The sequence below is a fragment of the Amphiprion ocellaris genome, chromosome 18 (assembly GCF_022539595.1).
Source record: "Amphiprion ocellaris isolate individual 3 ecotype Okinawa chromosome 18, ASM2253959v1, whole genome shotgun sequence".
Classification (NCBI taxonomy): Eukaryota; Metazoa; Chordata; class Actinopteri; family Pomacentridae; genus Amphiprion; species Amphiprion ocellaris.
In genome coordinates, this window is record NC_072783.1 from 24835208 (window position 1) to 24853164 (window position 17957).

The following is a 17957-nucleotide window of genomic DNA, read 5'->3' on the forward strand; positions in this document are numbered from 1 at the left end:
AATCGATACCTAACGTGATTTACTGATTATTTCGAAGCGTTACAAAAACCGTAGGTTTCTTGAATGCCACACCGGACAAACTATGCGCGGAACAAATGTTGTCCGTGTTGCTCACTACGGCCGTATTTTGATGGAACACCTTAAGCGGTGAGCGGTTCCTCGGCATGACGTCCGTGTCAAAACGCGAAATATTTCTAAAAGCTGCAAATTTAGCTTCGAAAATAAAGATTTTAATATCACCGTAACTATAAACCATATCCGGAAGGGCTAGATATATTTTTGTTGTTTAATGAATAAAACTGTTACGGTGCGTATCACATTTTGCAAGCTAACAGTTAAGCTAATTCGCTTAGAAACGTAATTCTTTGTAACATAAGTGCTAATATCTGCTTTTTTATTAATATTGTTGACATAACCCACATGCCGTGTTGTGAACAGTGTGTTTATTCGTTTGAGTGCATAGTTAGAAGTCATACTGCAGTTTATGTATATTTTTTTTCATGCAGGAGGTGATGCTAGCTCCTGTTTACATGTTCACAAATGGAGCAAGTTTCGACAAACGCTGAGGTCCGCCTAACTGTGAGCCAGTGTTTCCGGACCCTCACCACGTCCACGGACAGTACAGACATTATCAGCGCTTTAAAAACACTCCTCTCCCACCTGGATGGAGGACCTGAAGGCACCACCACCGCAGCCCAGCAGGCAGAGTTCAGGAGAGCTCACTACACTCGAACTCTTCAGCTCCTTGTGAGCAACCTCCAGGCAGACTGGCTGCACAGCTTCACAGCAGCTCAGCGCTCAGAGCTATGGGACAGTCTGTTCCTCAGAGGCCCTCCAGATCAGGCGCTGCTGGTGCTGATGGATGGGATAGGAGAGCTGAGGTGGGTGGTGGATAGAAAATGAGAGACCTGTTTATCTTTTCGTCCATTTACTCATCATGCTGTTATTTTCACCTCAGACCCAGCACAAATCTGGACCACCTAGTCAGCATCACCGAGAAGTTCCTTCAGAATCATTGTCTGGCGGAGCTGCTGTGGTCCTACTGTCTGCAGGCAACTCCCTCTGACTCTCCACAGCTCAGAGAGACTCTGCTTGGACGGATCAGTGCCCTGCCGGATCTCACCGCCAACAAGTTACATCTCAACAACAGGCCTGTTTTTCTCCCTCAGCAGTACTACCCACTGCTGGCCACAGAAATGCTCACTGCCCTTGAGCGAACCTGCCAGGCGCTCAGAGGTTATTAAACATCTATGAAGCAGCAACGAATGCAGTAAAATGTACGACTATTTGCTGTTTCTTATTCTGTATGATTGTGTGTATCTTGTGTTTGTAGATGGCACAGACTGTTCGTTGACTTTTGTGGCTCAAACACTTGGGAAAGTGTGCATCCAGGGACACAGCGGTGAGTTTATTTTGGGAGAGTTGTAATTATTTGGTGTCTATTTAGTGCCTACTTGTATAGTCTCTCCACATTCATGCAGGTCTCTTGATGGCTGGGAATTGAATATTTACTTAATAAGTGGAATTTTATTTTTAAATTGCTGTGGTCAAGCTTTGACTTTGCACTTATTAGCATAATTATAGCTCATAATAAGGAAGCAATGAATTTTGAATGGCTGTTGACGTTTTTCGGTTCCACGCACCAGTTATTGGCCTCCTGATTCCAAATAATCAGTGTCTGTATTGTCCCGGAAATACACGTATTAGCTGACCCCTAGTTGTAAATCTAGAAATGTTTGATCATACCAAACTTTCCCTGCCTGTAGCATATACTTGTGTCAAAGATTAAGTCATGTGAATCTAAGTATACACAGCCGCTACAGTAGAACTACAAATCAGTTATGGTTGCTTTTTGGTCAGTAACTACAGGAAATCATAAACTCCTGGTTCTTTACTGAAGGACACATGGTGAGCCATAGAGTCGATTTTCATCTCCCTGGTACTCTTGTCTGCCTACAGGTTTGGTCCTGGCCGTGGTGGCTCCTCAGTTGTCCGTCTGCACACGCTCAGACATGGTTTGGCAGAGGGTTTGCTGGAAGCTGATGGAGAACGTTCCACAGCGATGGATGGAGAGCGTTCTCACTGGGCTGGTGCAGGCTGTCAGTGGGTGAGGAGGCTGCAGGTTCAGTCAAGCTTCAATAGTCATATGCACTGAAGTAGCTTTCTGTTTTCTGTCTGCATTTATTGACTCCAGCCTCTCGTCTGTTTTTCCAGGCCGGATGCTTTGGGGAGGATCATTGGGAATCTAGTGTTGACAAATAAAAAGGCTCAATTTGTCATCACTCATAAACTGCTGTTGCTGCAATACAAGTACGAGGTAATGCATTAACCTACCAACCAGGCAGTAAATTATATGTGTTGCAAACATTATATGAAGAATGTGTTTTAACTCGCACTATTTTTTCCAGACTCGGGTCTTGAGAATTGTTCTGGGTTACCTCGCAGCAGACAAAGATCGAAGACCATTTCTTGTCCAGGTGGGTGCCTGAGAAGTTTAGCGGCCCTATATAATGTATACAGTATAATATTATGTTACATAAGTGTATGATTTTGACAGGGATGTTTGTGTGTGTGCTTTCAGGTGTTACGGTCTATATGCCAGGCCTGGGCTAACCCCAGTGCAGTGAAACACACACCTCTAGAGCAGCAGTTGTATGTCAGCAAGACTTTACTGCTGAGTGTGAGTCTGCTGAAAGACTCTGAGCTACAGGAGCTACGTTCAGGTACAATAAAGTTCATACAACAACTCACCCAATAAATCAACAGCTACAGCATGGACTGTTGACTATAATTCTTAAGAAACATGATTTTGCCTTTAAAAGCTTTGTCTGCAAGGAAAGTGAAATTACATTCTGGTATTATATGGGTTTGTAAGGATGTGGAAATAACAAAAGACTTCCAAGAGCAAAATACGATCACCTTAAGGTCCATTATGTTATCCATATTATCCACATTGTCCGATATGTCATAACTGAAGCTTTTACGTCATCTTCATTGAATTCTGGAGTTTGAACACTTGTCATAGGTTTGTAGATGTTCAAATTTCTGCTGTTTTTGTGCAAATCAAACATTAGAAAACATGTTAACTATTTTTCAACTAAAAAAAGGTGCTGCTGATATCTAACTTATAATAAGAGGTCAATATCTAAACCTGAAGTAACACAGTGTTCACATAATTTAACATGCTGTAGATGATTGCTTTCAATTCTCCTGTGTGTCATTCTTAGAGCTACTTCATTGTATGCTGGGTGGCATGCAGAGTCACCTCGACAGCAGCGTGGTGCGTATCAGACATATGGGGATGGTGGTGGGAGAGTGCCTGAGCTCCCGCATGGATGGAAGCGGAACCCAACTCAAATTTGAGGTACAGTCAGTGTGTCATTGAGCAAGTAGAATGATTGAACAATTTGGCTTCAAAACATTTGATTCATGGATTGACTGAAGTGTAACTGTGAGACATTTTGTGTTATGCTGTTTTGTAGTACGATCAGGATGAAGAAACCCGTGAGCTGCTTTCTCTCATGACTCCCATCACTTGTGATGAAGCAGAGCCTGAGCCTGTAAACAGGTACGTTCAACTCACTGGTCAAAATAACCTGTTCAGTGACACAAACATGAGGTCCAGTCTCTTTAATGCTGCCGATCACATGATGTACTATAATGCTGTACAGCCACATTTTGGATTCTTGAAGCCTTAATTCCAAATTTCGAAAATGAGAATCTGTATCAGTAATAAATTTTTCTGGATATTAACTGATGTGCAACAAATGTGGACATTTTAAGACACGGTTCTTAATTTTCATCCATTACGATCCCTGTTTCCATCAGCCGTAGACAAATGTACTGTTACAGCTAAAAATCCCATTGTTTCAGATTGCTCACCTGAATAATACGTTTCTACATCGCGTTGATTATAGGTTATATTTTAATGTAAAATTGAGTCTCACTGAGAAGAACCACCAATCATTTTTTAAGTGAAATGCTCCTTTATAGTGTTGCTATCCTACCCAGTGTAGATTCTCTTAGCTTCTCTATTCTCAATAATTAATGACTTTGTTGAGCAACTGGCCAAATCCCAAAAAACTAATTCACTTTACATCTGAAAAAAACATGATTTTATTAAATGCAGTCTGTCATCTGCAGGGCCAACTCTCTTCAAGAGACCAATGAAACAATGCCATCCACTGAGAATACATCATCACAAAATAAATCAGCACCTCAGTCATCAAAAACCGATGCAGACTCAGACCTTGATAGGTGAGTATTCGCTCCGTCATGCAGTCAGTGAGGCCTGTTTTGTGAATTATTTCTAAAAACGTATCATGGTTGTTGTCAATCCAGCGATGATGAGCTCACTCCGTACGACATGTCTGGAGATCAGGAGATGAGTCAGGCTTCTCCACCTCGCTACCTACGAGACTGTCTGGAAAGTATGACTCCACAGATCTGTTCTCTCTGTCTTAAATGATCAGATAATGTAGATGCTTTGAAGTTTGTGAGTCTTGTCTCAACTCCAATGTTTTCTCACGTGTCAACCATCACAGTTTTAAGATCCTCCGAGGACGGAGTGCGTGTGGAGCTCAGTTTGAGAGTTGCTGAAAGTTTAGTGCGGAGGAACGCCTTTGCAGCCAGAGAGGTACGATGGGAAGAGCAAAACCACAACATGACCTAAAGGACAGGGATTTTTTTTCTGCCAGCTAACTATTCATGATTTTGAATTATTTACATTTTCAGATCAGCGTCCAGATGTCCAAAGTGCTTCTTCATATGGAGGATAAATACAACATTATTGGCTTCCTGGGTCTCAGACAGGCAACTATGGTGGCTCTCACTGTCACAGACTGTATTCCTGTATGTTTTCCTTCACTTTCAACACTGTTGTGTTCTTTACAACATACCTGCATACTCATATTTTAGCTTTTTCTAAATCAAACTGTGTCTTCGTGGCCTTTGACAGGTAACTCAGTATTTGACCACAGAGTTTTACTCCTTAAACTACAGTCTTCGTCAGCGGCTTGATATCCTGGAGGTGAGAAACACAGGCTTCATTTATAATGTCGTCTTTGATTGTTGCCACACACCATGTAATTGAAAGGCTAGTTTTGTTTTGGCGCTGTAGGTCCTTACCATAGCAGCTCAGGAGCTCTCAAAGCCAATCACTGACAAGAGAGATCCATCCATTGGCCCTGCTGCTACCTCTGAGCTGAATACATACCCAGGTGACAACCCTGTTCACTGGCAACAAGTGGTAGAAAAGCGAATTCAAAGCAAGACAAAACACTTCAGTAAGGTACTTAAAAGCAGAAAGACTTATTTATCTAGAAATAGAGTGAAACCTGAGCTCTGGACCTCTTTAGTAATTTGCTGTCTTGTTACAGGGTGCCACGAAACCTCCAGCTAAGGCGACCCCAAACCGTTACGCCCCTGTTGCTGGACACTTCTTTTTTCCTTTGCTCAGGAATTATGACAAGTAAGTATGCTATTTTATGCACATTTTAAAACGCAGCAGTCAGAATTTGTATGATGACGTGTACAGCAGAACATTTTCAAACTATATCATCTTTCTGCTAGGCCTCAGGTGACCTTCGACCTCCTGGGCAGTGATCACCTGGTACTGGGCAGGTTGATCCACACTTTGGGCCTCTTTATGCATCTGGCAGTCAATGCACCGGTAGTTTAACCTATTTATATAAATATATATATATATGTGTGTGTGTGGATGTCATATATATATATATTTATAAATAGTCATTGATGGCTAAGTGGTAACAGAGATTTGCTCCCAATTTTACTCAACTAGACCCATTTAGTTTAGCTTCTGTAGTTTTTATGTATATGCACACACATACATGATGCTAAACTGACTCTACGTATTTGTTTTCAGATAGCTGCACAGATGGGCTGTGCTTTGCTGGACTTTGTGTGGGCGGTGCGATACCATGTTGACCAGTATGTACACTGCATATTTGTGTTTGTCTCACTTTAAACTGAAGAAATGAGTGTAAATATGAGGGCAATATTTGTAGCTGTTAACAATATTGTAGTGCAGTTTTCTTGCTGCTAACCAAGCTTTTTATTATCAGTATTAGCTAAGTAACTGTTTGACAAGGGCCCTTTCCTTAAAACATGTTCTGCCACTTGGCTACTCTAAAGTTTGCATCGTCCAAAAAAAAAAAAAAAATGGCAAGAAACCTTACAAACTATCAGGTCTAGACATGATGTTTCTTCAGCCTGAGCTCTAATTTGAATTCTCTTTCTTCCAGGATGGTGAGACGAGGCGTCCTCTTCGCCGTCTGCTCTGTGTTTCTGAGTATGCCCAGTCAAAACCTACTGGTGGACCTCAGTGATCAGCTGTTTGAGACCAGAGCTTGGCTGGCAGGTGAATAAAAAGAAGCATTGCTGGTAATGACGATGTTGTGGTTCCTCCTCAGTGAACATAAACATAGAAAGTGTCAGATATTATCGATAAATACCAGTAAAATCTCTCCGTCTATTAACAGATAAAAATAGGTCAACCCTAAAACAGATGCACTTTGGCCCAAAACTGCACCTGCATTGTGTAATTCTGTCAGCAGCATCCCTTCACTTACACACATTTTTGCATGAACAAACACACACAGCACACACATGCACAGCTAGAGGGATCATTTCTGGGAAGTAGATGAGGAGCCAGGATGTCCTGTACTACATGGCATTCTGTGACGTAATTGGCTGATGAACAGCTGCATTTTTTTTTTTATCCCTATGAAGATAAAATTAGTTTTACATTGGAGTGACAAGGAGATGAACGACACAGTGCAATAAATGTACTTTCTTTTTTCCAGACTAAATTGAACAGAGAGAATTCAGGCCTTAAGGTTTAAATGTAAATGTATTTTATTTGCTCTGAAAGCTGCTAATAATCTTTTTGTTTTGTTACAATCCACAGATGTGGCTGAAGGTGACCCTGATGCAGATTGCCGGAATCTGGCTGTGCAGAGTTTGGTGCTGCTGGATAGAAGTGTGAAAAAGCAGCTACAAGATCCACAAACGCTCAGTCTGGAGTCATGATCACAGCATCAGCAGGGAATAATGAAAGTCTGTACGTGAGAATAAACACGTGTGAAGAGAGATTATTGCACTTCCACCTACCCACTGGTCCTCATAGAGACTGGGGTTGGTGGAAATGATGTTCCGGATATTTGCTGGCACAAAGGGGTCAGCCTCACGCAAATGGATGATCCCAGTGATCCAGTGACGGATGTCCTTCGAGCTTCAGAGCTGCTTACTGCAGGTGCTGCAAATTTTACTTCATTTCCTGGAACATACAGCAAACTAGAGGAAAAGATGGGCACACGTCTTCGCACACATTTAAGAAAGGCTTTGCGCATATACACCTTATAATACACTGCATTGTTTACATGAATGTCAGGTGTTTAATTTATGGACCAAATAAAATTGTAGTAGAATGAAGAGCAGGCTGCCATTTTTGTAAAAAAAAAAAAAAAAAAAAAGAAAGAAAGAAGAAAGAAGGTATGTTATAAGGATATCCTTTTCACCATCTTTCCTGTCCAGGACATTCTGTCTGTACTCTGCTTGTTTGTTTGCAAAGGACATCCTGTGAATATTCACGTGCATTCTCACATATAATGGAAGTACTACTACTACTACTGCTTCCTGCTGTCACGGTCAGTGGAACATGTTGATCTGCCTGTTATGAAACAATTATGAAGTACAGGGTGGTTTGTTCGTAGCAGCCTTGATGAGTTTGGTTGAATAAGTACTAAGTTTTACATTGTTGAATGGACAGCTATTTTATGATTCATACATTATTTTTTTATGACTTCTTGGGCTAGGTTTTACTAACACTCCTAGCTGAATATCAGTCTGAAAGAATAAGGCAGGACCTTCTTGTTGCTACATATAGAAAAAAAAACAGTAAATATTTAAAAATGAAAAAAGCATAAGAATAAAATTGTAATCAAATAGCCAAAAATAGCAGTTATTAAACTATATATATATATATATATATATATATATATATATATCCATATTCATTTATAGATGTCTTTCCTAGTGCTGTCAAACAATTGAAATTTTTAATCAGATCAATATTAAATTTTTTGTTTGCTCAATAATTACATCAAACACAATAGTGTGTACTGCATATTTTACATTAAAAAATTTTATCCGTTGTAAATTCATATTCAGTCAGAACACTTTCTTTTTTGCATCATAAATCCCTTTGTATAAAAATCAATATCTATAGTAAATGTGCTTGTAGAACTAACTATGTAATCTAAAAGACATTAAAATACTTTTTAATGATATTTACCAAAATTGTATACGGTAAACAATGATAGCCAGAGAATACAGGGATACGCTGGTGTCTGTTTGACAGGCGAAACAATAAAAAAACAAGGACAGAAGATAAATAACAGTAAGATTTTTCAAAAACAAAAAGTGTACATTTAACCAAAAATAATACAACCATCTTCGACAGCAACTCGGGGTTCTTCGTTCTTTTCCGTAGCTCCGCCTCCTGTCCAGACTGAGAGGTTGTCAGGGGCAACTGTGATAGACGCTCTGTGCACACACGGCAGCTACAAGACAACGCTAGAAGTCACGGTCGATGTCTTTAGCTCTTTCTGGTTTTAACAAGTAAGTTGACATTAAGTTCAAGAAAGCGACACTGAGATGGGTCTCCGATAACTTAACATATTGGTTTGCTTCGTTTTACGTTAGCGCGGGCCAGCCACAAATGCTAACTTTGGCTAGCTCATCTAGCTTAGCTAATGCTAGCCGCTAGTTAAAGCTAACTTAGGTTAGTCGTTTGTCACATAGCGCTACTATCGTGAATGCTAGCTAAATGTGAACTATTATAGAGAATTCATAGCTTCGTTTAACTCCACGTGACTTATTTGTATCCAATAGTAAACAAGCGAACTAAGTGAACTACATGCAAGGTAAAATAAAAACCTCAATCACTGGATGCTGTTCGAGGGTGCATTTCAGAGTTAACTGTGATTAGCGATCTGTTACAACACAAATTAGCCCAACAGCTAAGCAGCTGGCACAGTGACATGAAGCTGTACAACAAACAGAAAACGTGAACTAGAAGAATGCATCAGTCAATAAGGACGTATAATCCAGGAGACTTTACATAGCTCCCATCTCATGTTTGTTTCTTCCTATTTAGGGAGATATACTGGGGACATGGCGGTGTATTTTGACCACCGTATTGAAGCCCCTGAAAACAGTGGTGTGCCCTGTCACTTGACCTGGCACTCGGCTCTTCCTGTGCTGGCCGTGGCATCAAGCAGCCCTGCCACTGGAGGCAATGTTGACCTCTACCTGCAGCAGGTAAACACTGGGCTTTGAGGATGCAACAGTCACTGTATGTGAATATCGGCAATCACACAATACTTGTCAACTCTTGCATACTTAAAATCATTTGTGTTCATGTACAGGGAGAGCATGTGGAAAGCTGCCATGTAGAACGTCCTCACCTGCCCATAGTGCTGTGCTGGCATCCCACAAAACCTGTATTAGCAGTTGGCTGGGAGAATGGTGAGGTGGTGCTGCTAACACACCCCTCTGGAGATCAAACGGTCCTACCCAGCATACATACATCTTGCATCACACTGCTGGAGTGGAGTAGCTCGGGTAGCCGCTTGGTCACTGGTGATCTGGTGAGTGTTTTGTAATAACTGTCCACATAGGAACAATGGTGCTCACTGTGTGTACACATCATGTAATGACTAATATGTTCATTATTATTGTATATGCTGATGAACCAGGTTTTCATACATGATAAACATTTTTTTCTTGGAGTAGTTGTCAAAGGCTGGATTACCAGCATTGCAACTTTGGCATAAATTTTGTGGATTCATCTAGGCATGAATCACAGCACTAATTTACCAAAATGCAATCTGGAAATTGCTTAAACTTTTTTTTGTACTGCATAAAAATTGTGTGATTATTTGCTGACAGACTGGAACTCTGGCAGTATGGAAGGTAGATGCCAGAGGGAGACTTCAAGGAAACCATCTAGTAAAGCATGACTATAACAAACCTCTAACTTGCTGTATCTTCAAACCTGCCTCACCTGGGGAGTAAGTAGTTGGATATTCTTCCTAGGAGTCTTAAGTAGCAGAATTACACTGAGTGCCATGCTGCTGATAATAGGACCCAACTCTTTCTACAGTGATGTAGCAATGCTAGCTCGAGCATCAGTGAGTGGAGATGAAAGTGCTCTGGACATGTTCAGCTGGAAGGGAGCCCCTCTGAAGATGGGCCCACAGGAGGGACTTGCGTTCTATGTTAGCACCGCAGATGGTAAGTGTCTGTCCAAGTATCTCATTACTTTATTGTTTTTTATCACAGTCTGTGGCCGACAGTTCCCCACAATGTCAGAACTCAGCATATAAACATTGTTCTTTGGCTTGTCTACATGTCTTGCAATGATGGTTATTTGTTCATTGAGCTCTGCTCAATTGTTGAACAATTGCAAAAATATATTGGGAGTGTAGCACTCACTCTGCAATAGTTCACTCTGCAATAGTTCACTCTGCAATAATTCATTGTTGGCCATCAAGAATCCCAACATGAACAGACCACTGCAATCAGTCACAATGAGTCACTTCCACAGTATTGGACCCATTCACTGTCACTCACAACACCTGAGCCAATCACCGGCAGCCTCTCTCCCACCTGGAATCCACCCCGTTCCTTTGTTTGAAGCACATCTAGATTCACTCAGTCACACACAGTCACTTGAACTGCAGGATCGCACCACACCACTCATCTCTGGAAACCCATTCACTTTTCACAAGCCTGGAATCTTGGAAATCGTAGCATCAAAGAAAGCCTTCGACTCCACAACCATGCTCTTGGACTTCTGGATGCCACCAACATAAACCAAACATTTTGCTGAACATTGGTTAGGCTTCAATGGATGATTTGAATTGATGGCAAGCTACCCTCGAAAGAACTGGAACAGTCTGAAAAGATTCACACATTCACCCACCTCACTCATTGGCAGGCCTCAAGCCTCACAGCTTCATCCCTTCCCTAATGGTGTAGTAGGACTTGTTTAGATTGTTTCACCCTGTTTGGATTTGTTTCACCTTGTTTAGACCCGTTTGGACTTATCTGGACTTGTTAGGATTTGTTCATGGACTTGTTCATGGATGAATTACTTTGATTAGCACCATTGGCAACAGTGGAACTACACTCACCTGAATTAGGAACTGTCATTGCATTATTGAATTAAACATAGCACATAGTCACTTTACACTGTTTAAAGTGAAGCTGCTGTACTATGATTGAATTGCCTTAATTACAGGTGAATGTTTGATTTTTTTTTTTTCTGATTCTGATTTTCTGTTGTTTTAATTTATTATTTTGATCATTGTTCTACCTTGATATATTCAAGAATTTCTGTTGATTATTTTTAATACATTACCAATAACATAATTTCTGTGTCTTGTGTTCATTAATTTTCACAGCTCCCAGAGCCGAACCTTTTCCATAGCCTAGCCCTTAGCCCACCTAATGGTAGCATATTTCCATTACAAGTGCTACAGGAGCATTTCCAATAATAATCTACAGAGTCTGACAGATGTGATGGAAAATCATGTAAAATATTATTTGTCTCTGTGAAGCAGTAAGTCTGTATGAGGCTCTAGAAAGGAGAAAGAAAATAACTATTTCAGTGGGTGAAGCATTGCTATTGATCTAAAATCCAATCGAATCTCTACAAAACATTAACATTTTGTGCTCTGAGGCGCAAGATATTCCACATATGTAATCTTCACCCCTGTTTTTTTTAAATTGTGTATATAGGCAAAGTGCATTGCGTGGGTGAACACTGTAAGACAAGCACACTTCTCAGTGTGGAGGGCTCCATCAAGAAACTCTTCTATATTGAGAAGAGAGAGGCCCTTGCAGTCATCACAGAGACCCTCATGCTGTCACAGTACACTCTAGGACCTGATGGTGGAGCCACAGAGTTTATGAAGGTACACTAAAATTCTCACAAAACAGAGTCTTTCTAATCAGGTAATTGTATTTGGTAATGTGGATAGTCTTGTTTAACAATGCGATCTGAAAAAGGGATTTGCATGAGTGTTGTATGCTACAAAACATTAATGTGATTGTGTTAATTTCACAGATATTTACTAATAAAATCAACATTGATGCAATTCTCAATGTCATAAATACTTCAATTTATAGTATATATATATTCATATTTTTGTCTGTTTTATTTATTGTCGCGTCTAAAGACCAGCCTGAGCTAATACACAGCTTAAGTTGTGAACATGTTTTTACTGACAGGTTAAATTGAGCAGTAAGTCTGGGCAGAACGTGGACATTGTCTGGACAGAGAATAGCCTCCTCATCACAGCGACAGGAGAACACATCGCCAGGTGTCTATACATGCGCTGTTTGCATACACATACATGCCTGTTTGAAACTCAAGTAATAATCTGCCTCGTGAATTTTTTAGGTTGTGGGACCTGGAGAGAGATGACAACTATGTTTTGTCTCTTGATGAGACTCTCGGGTTTGAGAGGGGAGAGATGATCAACTGCATTTCATACTGTGCAGGAAAAGGTAACTGAAGTGTTTTTGTCACACTGTACAAAATTTTAAAATACAACATGGGTGACAGTCAGCAACCTGACTTAACTTGACTTTTCACACTTATCCTTATTTGTATAAAGTACTATGTTTTCTTCACATTCTTTTGGTTCTTTAGTTCTAAGATGCTTCATTTCATCTTTCACCTTATACCTTAAGCCTGATTAGGCACTTTGTCCTTGATTACCATGGTGTTATTGGGGTATGCAGACTTAAAAAAACAAACAAAAAAAAAAAAAAAAACTAATGGCATTTATATATCCTTCACAGAAATCCTAGCAGCTGGTACCACCCATGGGCGCATAGCAATGTGGAGAATGGTGGTGCAGCCAGGCAGCAGCAGAGGTGACAACAAGGCTGAGTGGAAGCTACAAACACCCACTGAAATAGAGGGAAATGTCACTCAGCTGCAGGTACTGTCTTGACTGCAGCTGGTATAAAAGAATATCAGTCACATAACGCATATATATAATGATATTCTTGAGTGAAAATATATCCTGTCTAGAAAAGTTAAGCCAGATCTTTTCAATTCAGTGGGGCTCCAGTCTGAATCTGCTGGCAGCGAACAATTCCAACACAGTGCTGATTCTGTGTGAGCATGTGATGTCAGCCCACTTCAGCCAGCAGGTGGCAGCAGTGCAGCTTACCCCAGTGCAGCTCAGCATCACCCAGTTCAGCACAGGACTGCACCTTGCTCTGCAGTCTGAAATACACATCAAGGGAGTGTGTGTTACTAAGGTAAGAGTAGAAACGAAGGCCTCTACAAAATAATGCCTGTGTAGACAAATAGATATTTAAATCAGTGTCATGGTAACATTATACGTTTTGTCATGCCAACAGGACTCAGTGACGGTGTGGAACGGCAAACAGGTCATTGTGTACGAACTTTCAGGGACAATTCTACGCATTACAGGTACGATACTCACCAAAAACTCACTGAACTGTCCAAACAGTGTATGACAGCTATGGTACTGCTCTGCATTGTTTACTTACTTTCATTCTACTTTCACTCACTTTCTCTGTCTTTGGATTTCCCAGGATCATTTCCATGTGATTCCCATGTGGTAGCTGTACATGGAGAGAACCTCTACACTGTGGAACCAAACAGAGTTCAAATCCGCACACCACAGGTCTTTTTTCCCCACTATTCAATATTCACATAAACACAGAAATGTTCAAATGTTTGACAGTGCTTTTTCAAAATTTTAAAGGTGATTCGATATTGATATTAAGACTATAAACACACATGGAAGTAGTATTTGGCTTCATTAAATCATTTCTTTCTCTTCTTTCCTCACACAGGGTACAGTGAAGCAACTTCTGACCTTTTCCAAGGCAGAGGGAAACCCTGTGCTGCTCAGTGTGTGCCAGTCTTACCTGGTGGTAGGCACAGACACAGCACATATCAGAGTGTTCGACCTCTCCAGAAGGTATGGAATTTATGATGTTATCACTTCCCCTAATTTAACCAAACTGTAAAAAGCATGCTAGTGATATTTCATGTATCATAAATGCCTCTTTGTTGGCATTTTCTGTATCCTTGTAGAGATGCCAAAGCTTACTGCAGTGCTAAGAGCCTGGCTGACCAGATTGCCAATCTGGGAGCCCTGAGGTCTGTCAAATGTAACGCCAATGGCAGCCAAGTCAGCATGTTAATCTCTCAGGTGAAAACCAACAGCTTTCAGTCTCATTTTCCTGTTTGAAATCTTCAGTCACATTGTATATTGCTGTCATTTACTGTAAATGTAATGTCTTTACGTATAAGTGATGATATTTATCGCTTTAACGCTTTCTTCTCAGGTTAATGGGCGACCTGATCACAAAGTGTACTTTTATGACGTTGAGATGGACACTGTGACACATTTTGACTTCTTCACTGGCAGACCATCCAGTGGTATCTCTCAGCCAGAAGAAAGTGAAAAGTAAGTTTAACAGGTTTATGTCAGTCTTAACTGCAGTAGCTGCTTTAACGCTGTCTTCATCATTATTTTTTTCTCACATACTACATATATCTGTTCTGTTCTTCAGACATCAGTTTCAGGGAACAGAGCTCATTGGTCGCTGTCCTGTATCTCACTTCTGGGATGAGAGCGAACCTCGTCTTTTTGTTTGTGAGACGGTGCCAATCAGCTCTGAATCCTCTTCAACTCGCTTCATGGATCGGGTAAAGACTCCTCTTTAACACTGAGATATTTTTGTACAGTTGTTTTTTAATCAAATCCTGCTGCTAAATCTCCTGGTAGCTTTGACTTCTACCAGGACTCCAAATGTTAAAGTAACAGACACTTAAAGGCATATATGTATTACCTATTAAATTATGTTAATAGATATAATTAAATTAATTAAGTTACTTTGATTGTGTGATGTCTTCTGTCTGTTTAGGTTGATGTGTCAGTGGTGACACTCTTCTGTACGCAGGAGCACGGGCTCCTCCTCCAAGACTGTTTCCCCAAACCTCCAGGCCTGCAAGCCCTCCTCGCTCTCGATGTGCCCTACTATTGTTTTAGCTGCAAGGTGAGGCCACAGAACACTCCATTCTGCTTGTGTGTTGTCTTTTCAGGTGTGGGAGGGAGGTGCTTCTTATACAAATGTTGCATTTCTCTCTTGAAAGTTGTAGTTTGGGTGTTTTAAGATCTTGAGATGTTTTTCTATTTCCACATATGTTGTATTCTTTGTTTCCACACGTCATTGTTCTTATGTAAAACTCTGCTTGGTCTAACACACCCCAGCTATTATTTCGGAGGGGTGGTGTCTTTCAGCCAGAAGTAAGTATCTATTCAGAAACCTTCAGTGTTCCTGACTCCCACCTTCCAGTGGTTGTGATTGTGACAGCCTTTGTTGGCCTTGTGCTGCATTTAAGCGAAACTGAAAATATTGACTGTCCAACAACAGCAGCACAATGCATCCATGAAATAAGTCAAGCGTACTAATGTGTGTCCAGTTCCTAACATACTCGTTTTGAGGAATAGATTTTTGTGTTGCTTTGTTGTTAGGTTTGCTCTGTCTCCTACCCATTCCCCCCAAATCTATGTTCTCCTGTGGATTTTGGCTTTTACATTTGTTTTATTATTATGACCCTATCTCACAAAATACCTCACTTACTGTCTGACATGGTTACTGATTTAACACTGTATCTTCTTACCTACATTCCTCAGCCAGGTGAGAAGGATCCGGGGTTAGCAGAGGTTTCACCACCACCTTCACAGACATCAAAAGGAGCGACTGCCCAGTTCCCCCATATGGTGTCCAGGCGACCTCTCAGAGACTTTGTGGGACTGGAGAACTGTGAGAAGGCAACACGCGATGCAATGCTCAACTTCAGCTTCTACCTGACTATTGGTGACATGGATGAAGCCTTCAAGTCCATCAAGCTCATCAAGAGGTAGGACGGCAGTACGTGTACATCATCATGTGCCTACTCAGTGGTGTTTGTATAAAGAGGAGACATACAGCCGGGTATACTCACTAGGGACACATCCGCATGTTTGATCACTGTCATCACACTCCCACTAGTCTTTTCCACAGAGGCTTTAGTTCAAAGGAATCGCAAATCACATAGGGACAGCATTGTTACCACAGCCTTGACTCTTCTCAGAATGCTCCACAATAGTTTGCAGTGGGAAAGCTACACCAAATAGAAAATGTGGTATTGTTGCTGTTTGCTTGTCTTTGCTCCTCTTTTCACTCAGCGCCTTTGATTGTTAAGGTCAAACCACCACAATAGTTCTGTAACCTTAACCCCGATGTGCTCATTGAAGTCTCATCAAAGCACTCAACCCTACCTATTTTGGTATTTTTGGGAAAAAAAAAATGCCTACAAGCAATCAGAGCATTCACACCAATAACTTTTGGAAAGGCTAGTGAATTTAAGATCCTGTATATGCATTGGTAAATAACACGTAGTTTTAAACTCAGCACATTGCTTCTAAATGCATCACACCATGATACTGAGACCAAGTAAGATCCACCAAAGCCAGATTTTTTTTATCTGTTTATGTAACTACATTAAACAGATTTTACAACACAGGACATGATTAAGGAGTTTTCTTGTGTCCTGTGCTGAGGGAAGGAACTCTTCAATGTGTGTATATATGTGACTGTTTCTGTTAGTGTGTGGGTGTGTTCTGAAGGGATGTACTTTTCTAAACACATTCTGAGTCACACATGAGGTCCCCCTGCCAGTTTGGTCCAAAAGCAGTACCCTTTCCATTCTTGCAAACATTAAATCAGGTCACTAAAAGGATGTGTGTGTCTGTTCCTGTAGGTGTGTGTGTGAGCTGTATATGGGATTTCAGCAATGATGTGATGTTATCTGTAGATGAATACGTGATTCGGGGCACTCATCCTGAATTCTGCTGCTGCTGTAGCTTTCGCACGTACAAACATTGCGCAAATGGGAAAATAGCATAAAAACAAACAAATGGGAAAACAGCATATTTCACTGGCCGGATATTCCGAGGAGTTTAATAGGCCTGATGACAGCTTTACTAAGTTCCACATTGATGCCTATTTTTACTGCTGCTTCGCTTTTTTTTTTAAAGATTGGTATTGTGTTCGATTCCCGCATATCTCCACCCACAGGAATATGAATTTCCTGCAGCAGTAACCTGTATCTTCTGGGACTTGTGTCTGTGATGGAGATCTTTGAATCAACAAAGGTTCTCATATTTAAGTCTTGAGTTTAGCTCATGAACCAGAGGTCAGGCTTATTTCATCTAGTGCATGTATTTGAGGTCTTATAATGAAATATGTGTTGGAAACACTACAGAGATGATACACCTATCTTACACATATGCATGAAAGAGTCAGTTCACATGTGTTCCAGATCTGCAGGCGAGCTACCTGTATGTGTGAAGTACAAAACCCTTATGTCGTCAGAAGAGGTTTTAGTGTCCGGTTTTTGTTAATGGGGCTTGCTCAGCCTCACCCCTGGATGTTCTGACTCAAGTTGAGACAATACCAAAAGACATAAAGCAGACACTCTCAGTATGAAAGTCCCTCTGCTGCTCAAAGCAGTGTGTCAGATACAGGTCGGAATTTCTCATTCAGTCCAGACTGTGCTACTTCCTCGCATTCACGTTGTCCTTGACTTTAAGGTGACATGTTACAGGGTTATCTTCCCATATCAATGCGAGCCTTGTCGTATCTTTTCCACTGCATTTGCTATTTAAAAGCAAAACTCCCCTTTCCATCAGGAACTTAAACACCCGAGGAAGTGTTCAGACTGGGACTGATATGGTGTTGTAGTCATAGTTGGCTGTGATACATTTGACCCTCGTGCTCTCAGGTTATGCTCATGTTCATTCAACATTTACAGTTCTTCTCCACTGTTA

The 17957-nt window shown here is 40.9% G+C and overlaps 2 protein-coding genes across 6 annotated transcripts in view; both read left to right on the forward strand.

Moving 5' to 3' along the window:
- The first annotated feature begins 124 nt into the window (after positions 1–124).
- On the forward strand, positions 125–7452 carry telo2 (TEL2, telomere maintenance 2, homolog (S. cerevisiae)). 4 transcript variants are annotated; one of them, XM_023291749.3, is made up of 21 exons: positions 125–147; positions 507–881; positions 959–1236; positions 1334–1402; positions 1960–2107; positions 2215–2317; positions 2409–2477; positions 2582–2723; positions 3228–3364; positions 3483–3568; positions 4144–4257; positions 4342–4430; positions 4545–4636; positions 4735–4851; positions 4958–5029; positions 5120–5290; positions 5379–5470; positions 5572–5671; positions 5885–5949; positions 6264–6379; positions 6929–7452. In XM_023291749.3, the coding sequence occupies exons 2-21, from the start codon at positions 541–543 to the stop codon at positions 7048–7050; spliced, it is 2523 nt and encodes an 840-aa protein (XP_023147517.2). In that variant the 5' UTR covers positions 125–147; positions 507–540; the 3' UTR covers positions 7051–7452. The 4 variants fall into 4 exon arrangements, with proteins under 4 accessions (XP_023147517.2, XP_023147516.2, XP_035813815.2 ...); XM_023291748.3 differs by lacking the exon at positions 125–147 and adding an exon at positions 154–307; XM_035957922.2 differs by lacking the exon at positions 125–147 and having other exon boundaries at positions 154–881; positions 6264–6402.
- A 689-nt stretch (positions 7453–8141) lies between these two features.
- ift140 (intraflagellar transport 140 homolog (Chlamydomonas)) overlaps positions 8142–17957 on the forward strand; it is a 28510-nt gene continuing 18694 nt past the window's right edge. The window contains exons 1-19 of one of the 2 annotated variants that reach the window (XM_055004336.1): positions 8142–8640; positions 9179–9342; positions 9450–9671; positions 9973–10094; positions 10187–10317; positions 11827–12002; positions 12319–12410; positions 12491–12597; positions 12895–13037; positions 13159–13362; positions 13465–13537; positions 13663–13754; positions 13927–14054; positions 14171–14288; positions 14425–14546; positions 14653–14788; positions 15007–15138; positions 15354–15389; positions 15780–16006. In XM_055004336.1, the coding sequence (XP_054860311.1) occupies positions 9196–9342; positions 9450–9671; positions 9973–10094; positions 10187–10317; positions 11827–12002; positions 12319–12410; positions 12491–12597; positions 12895–13037; positions 13159–13362; positions 13465–13537; positions 13663–13754; positions 13927–14054; positions 14171–14288; positions 14425–14546; positions 14653–14788; positions 15007–15138; positions 15354–15389; positions 15780–16006 (2408 nt within the window). In that variant the 5' untranslated portion in view covers positions 8142–8640; positions 9179–9195. The remainder of the gene's footprint in view (positions 8641–9178; positions 9343–9449; positions 9672–9972; positions 10095–10186; positions 10318–11826; positions 12003–12318; positions 12411–12490; positions 12598–12894; positions 13038–13158; positions 13363–13464; positions 13538–13662; positions 13755–13926; positions 14055–14170; positions 14289–14424; positions 14547–14652; positions 14789–15006; positions 15139–15353; positions 15390–15779; positions 16007–17957) is intronic. The other variant, XM_023291751.3, reaches the window with a different exon arrangement.

Excerpts from the sequence above, each read along its gene's own strand:
- telo2 (XM_023291749.3), top strand. The coding sequence starts at position 541 with ATGGAGCAAGTTTCGACAAACGCTGAGGTCCGCCTAACTGTGAGCCAG. Across the intron at positions 2,108-2,214 it reads CTGGTGCAGGCTGTCAGTGG|GCCGGATGCTTTGGGGAGGA; the intron begins GTGAGGAGGCTG and ends CTGTTTTTCCAG. Across the intron at positions 2,724-3,227 it reads GCTACAGGAGCTACGTTCAG|AGCTACTTCATTGTATGCTG; the intron begins GTACAATAAAGT and ends TGTCATTCTTAG.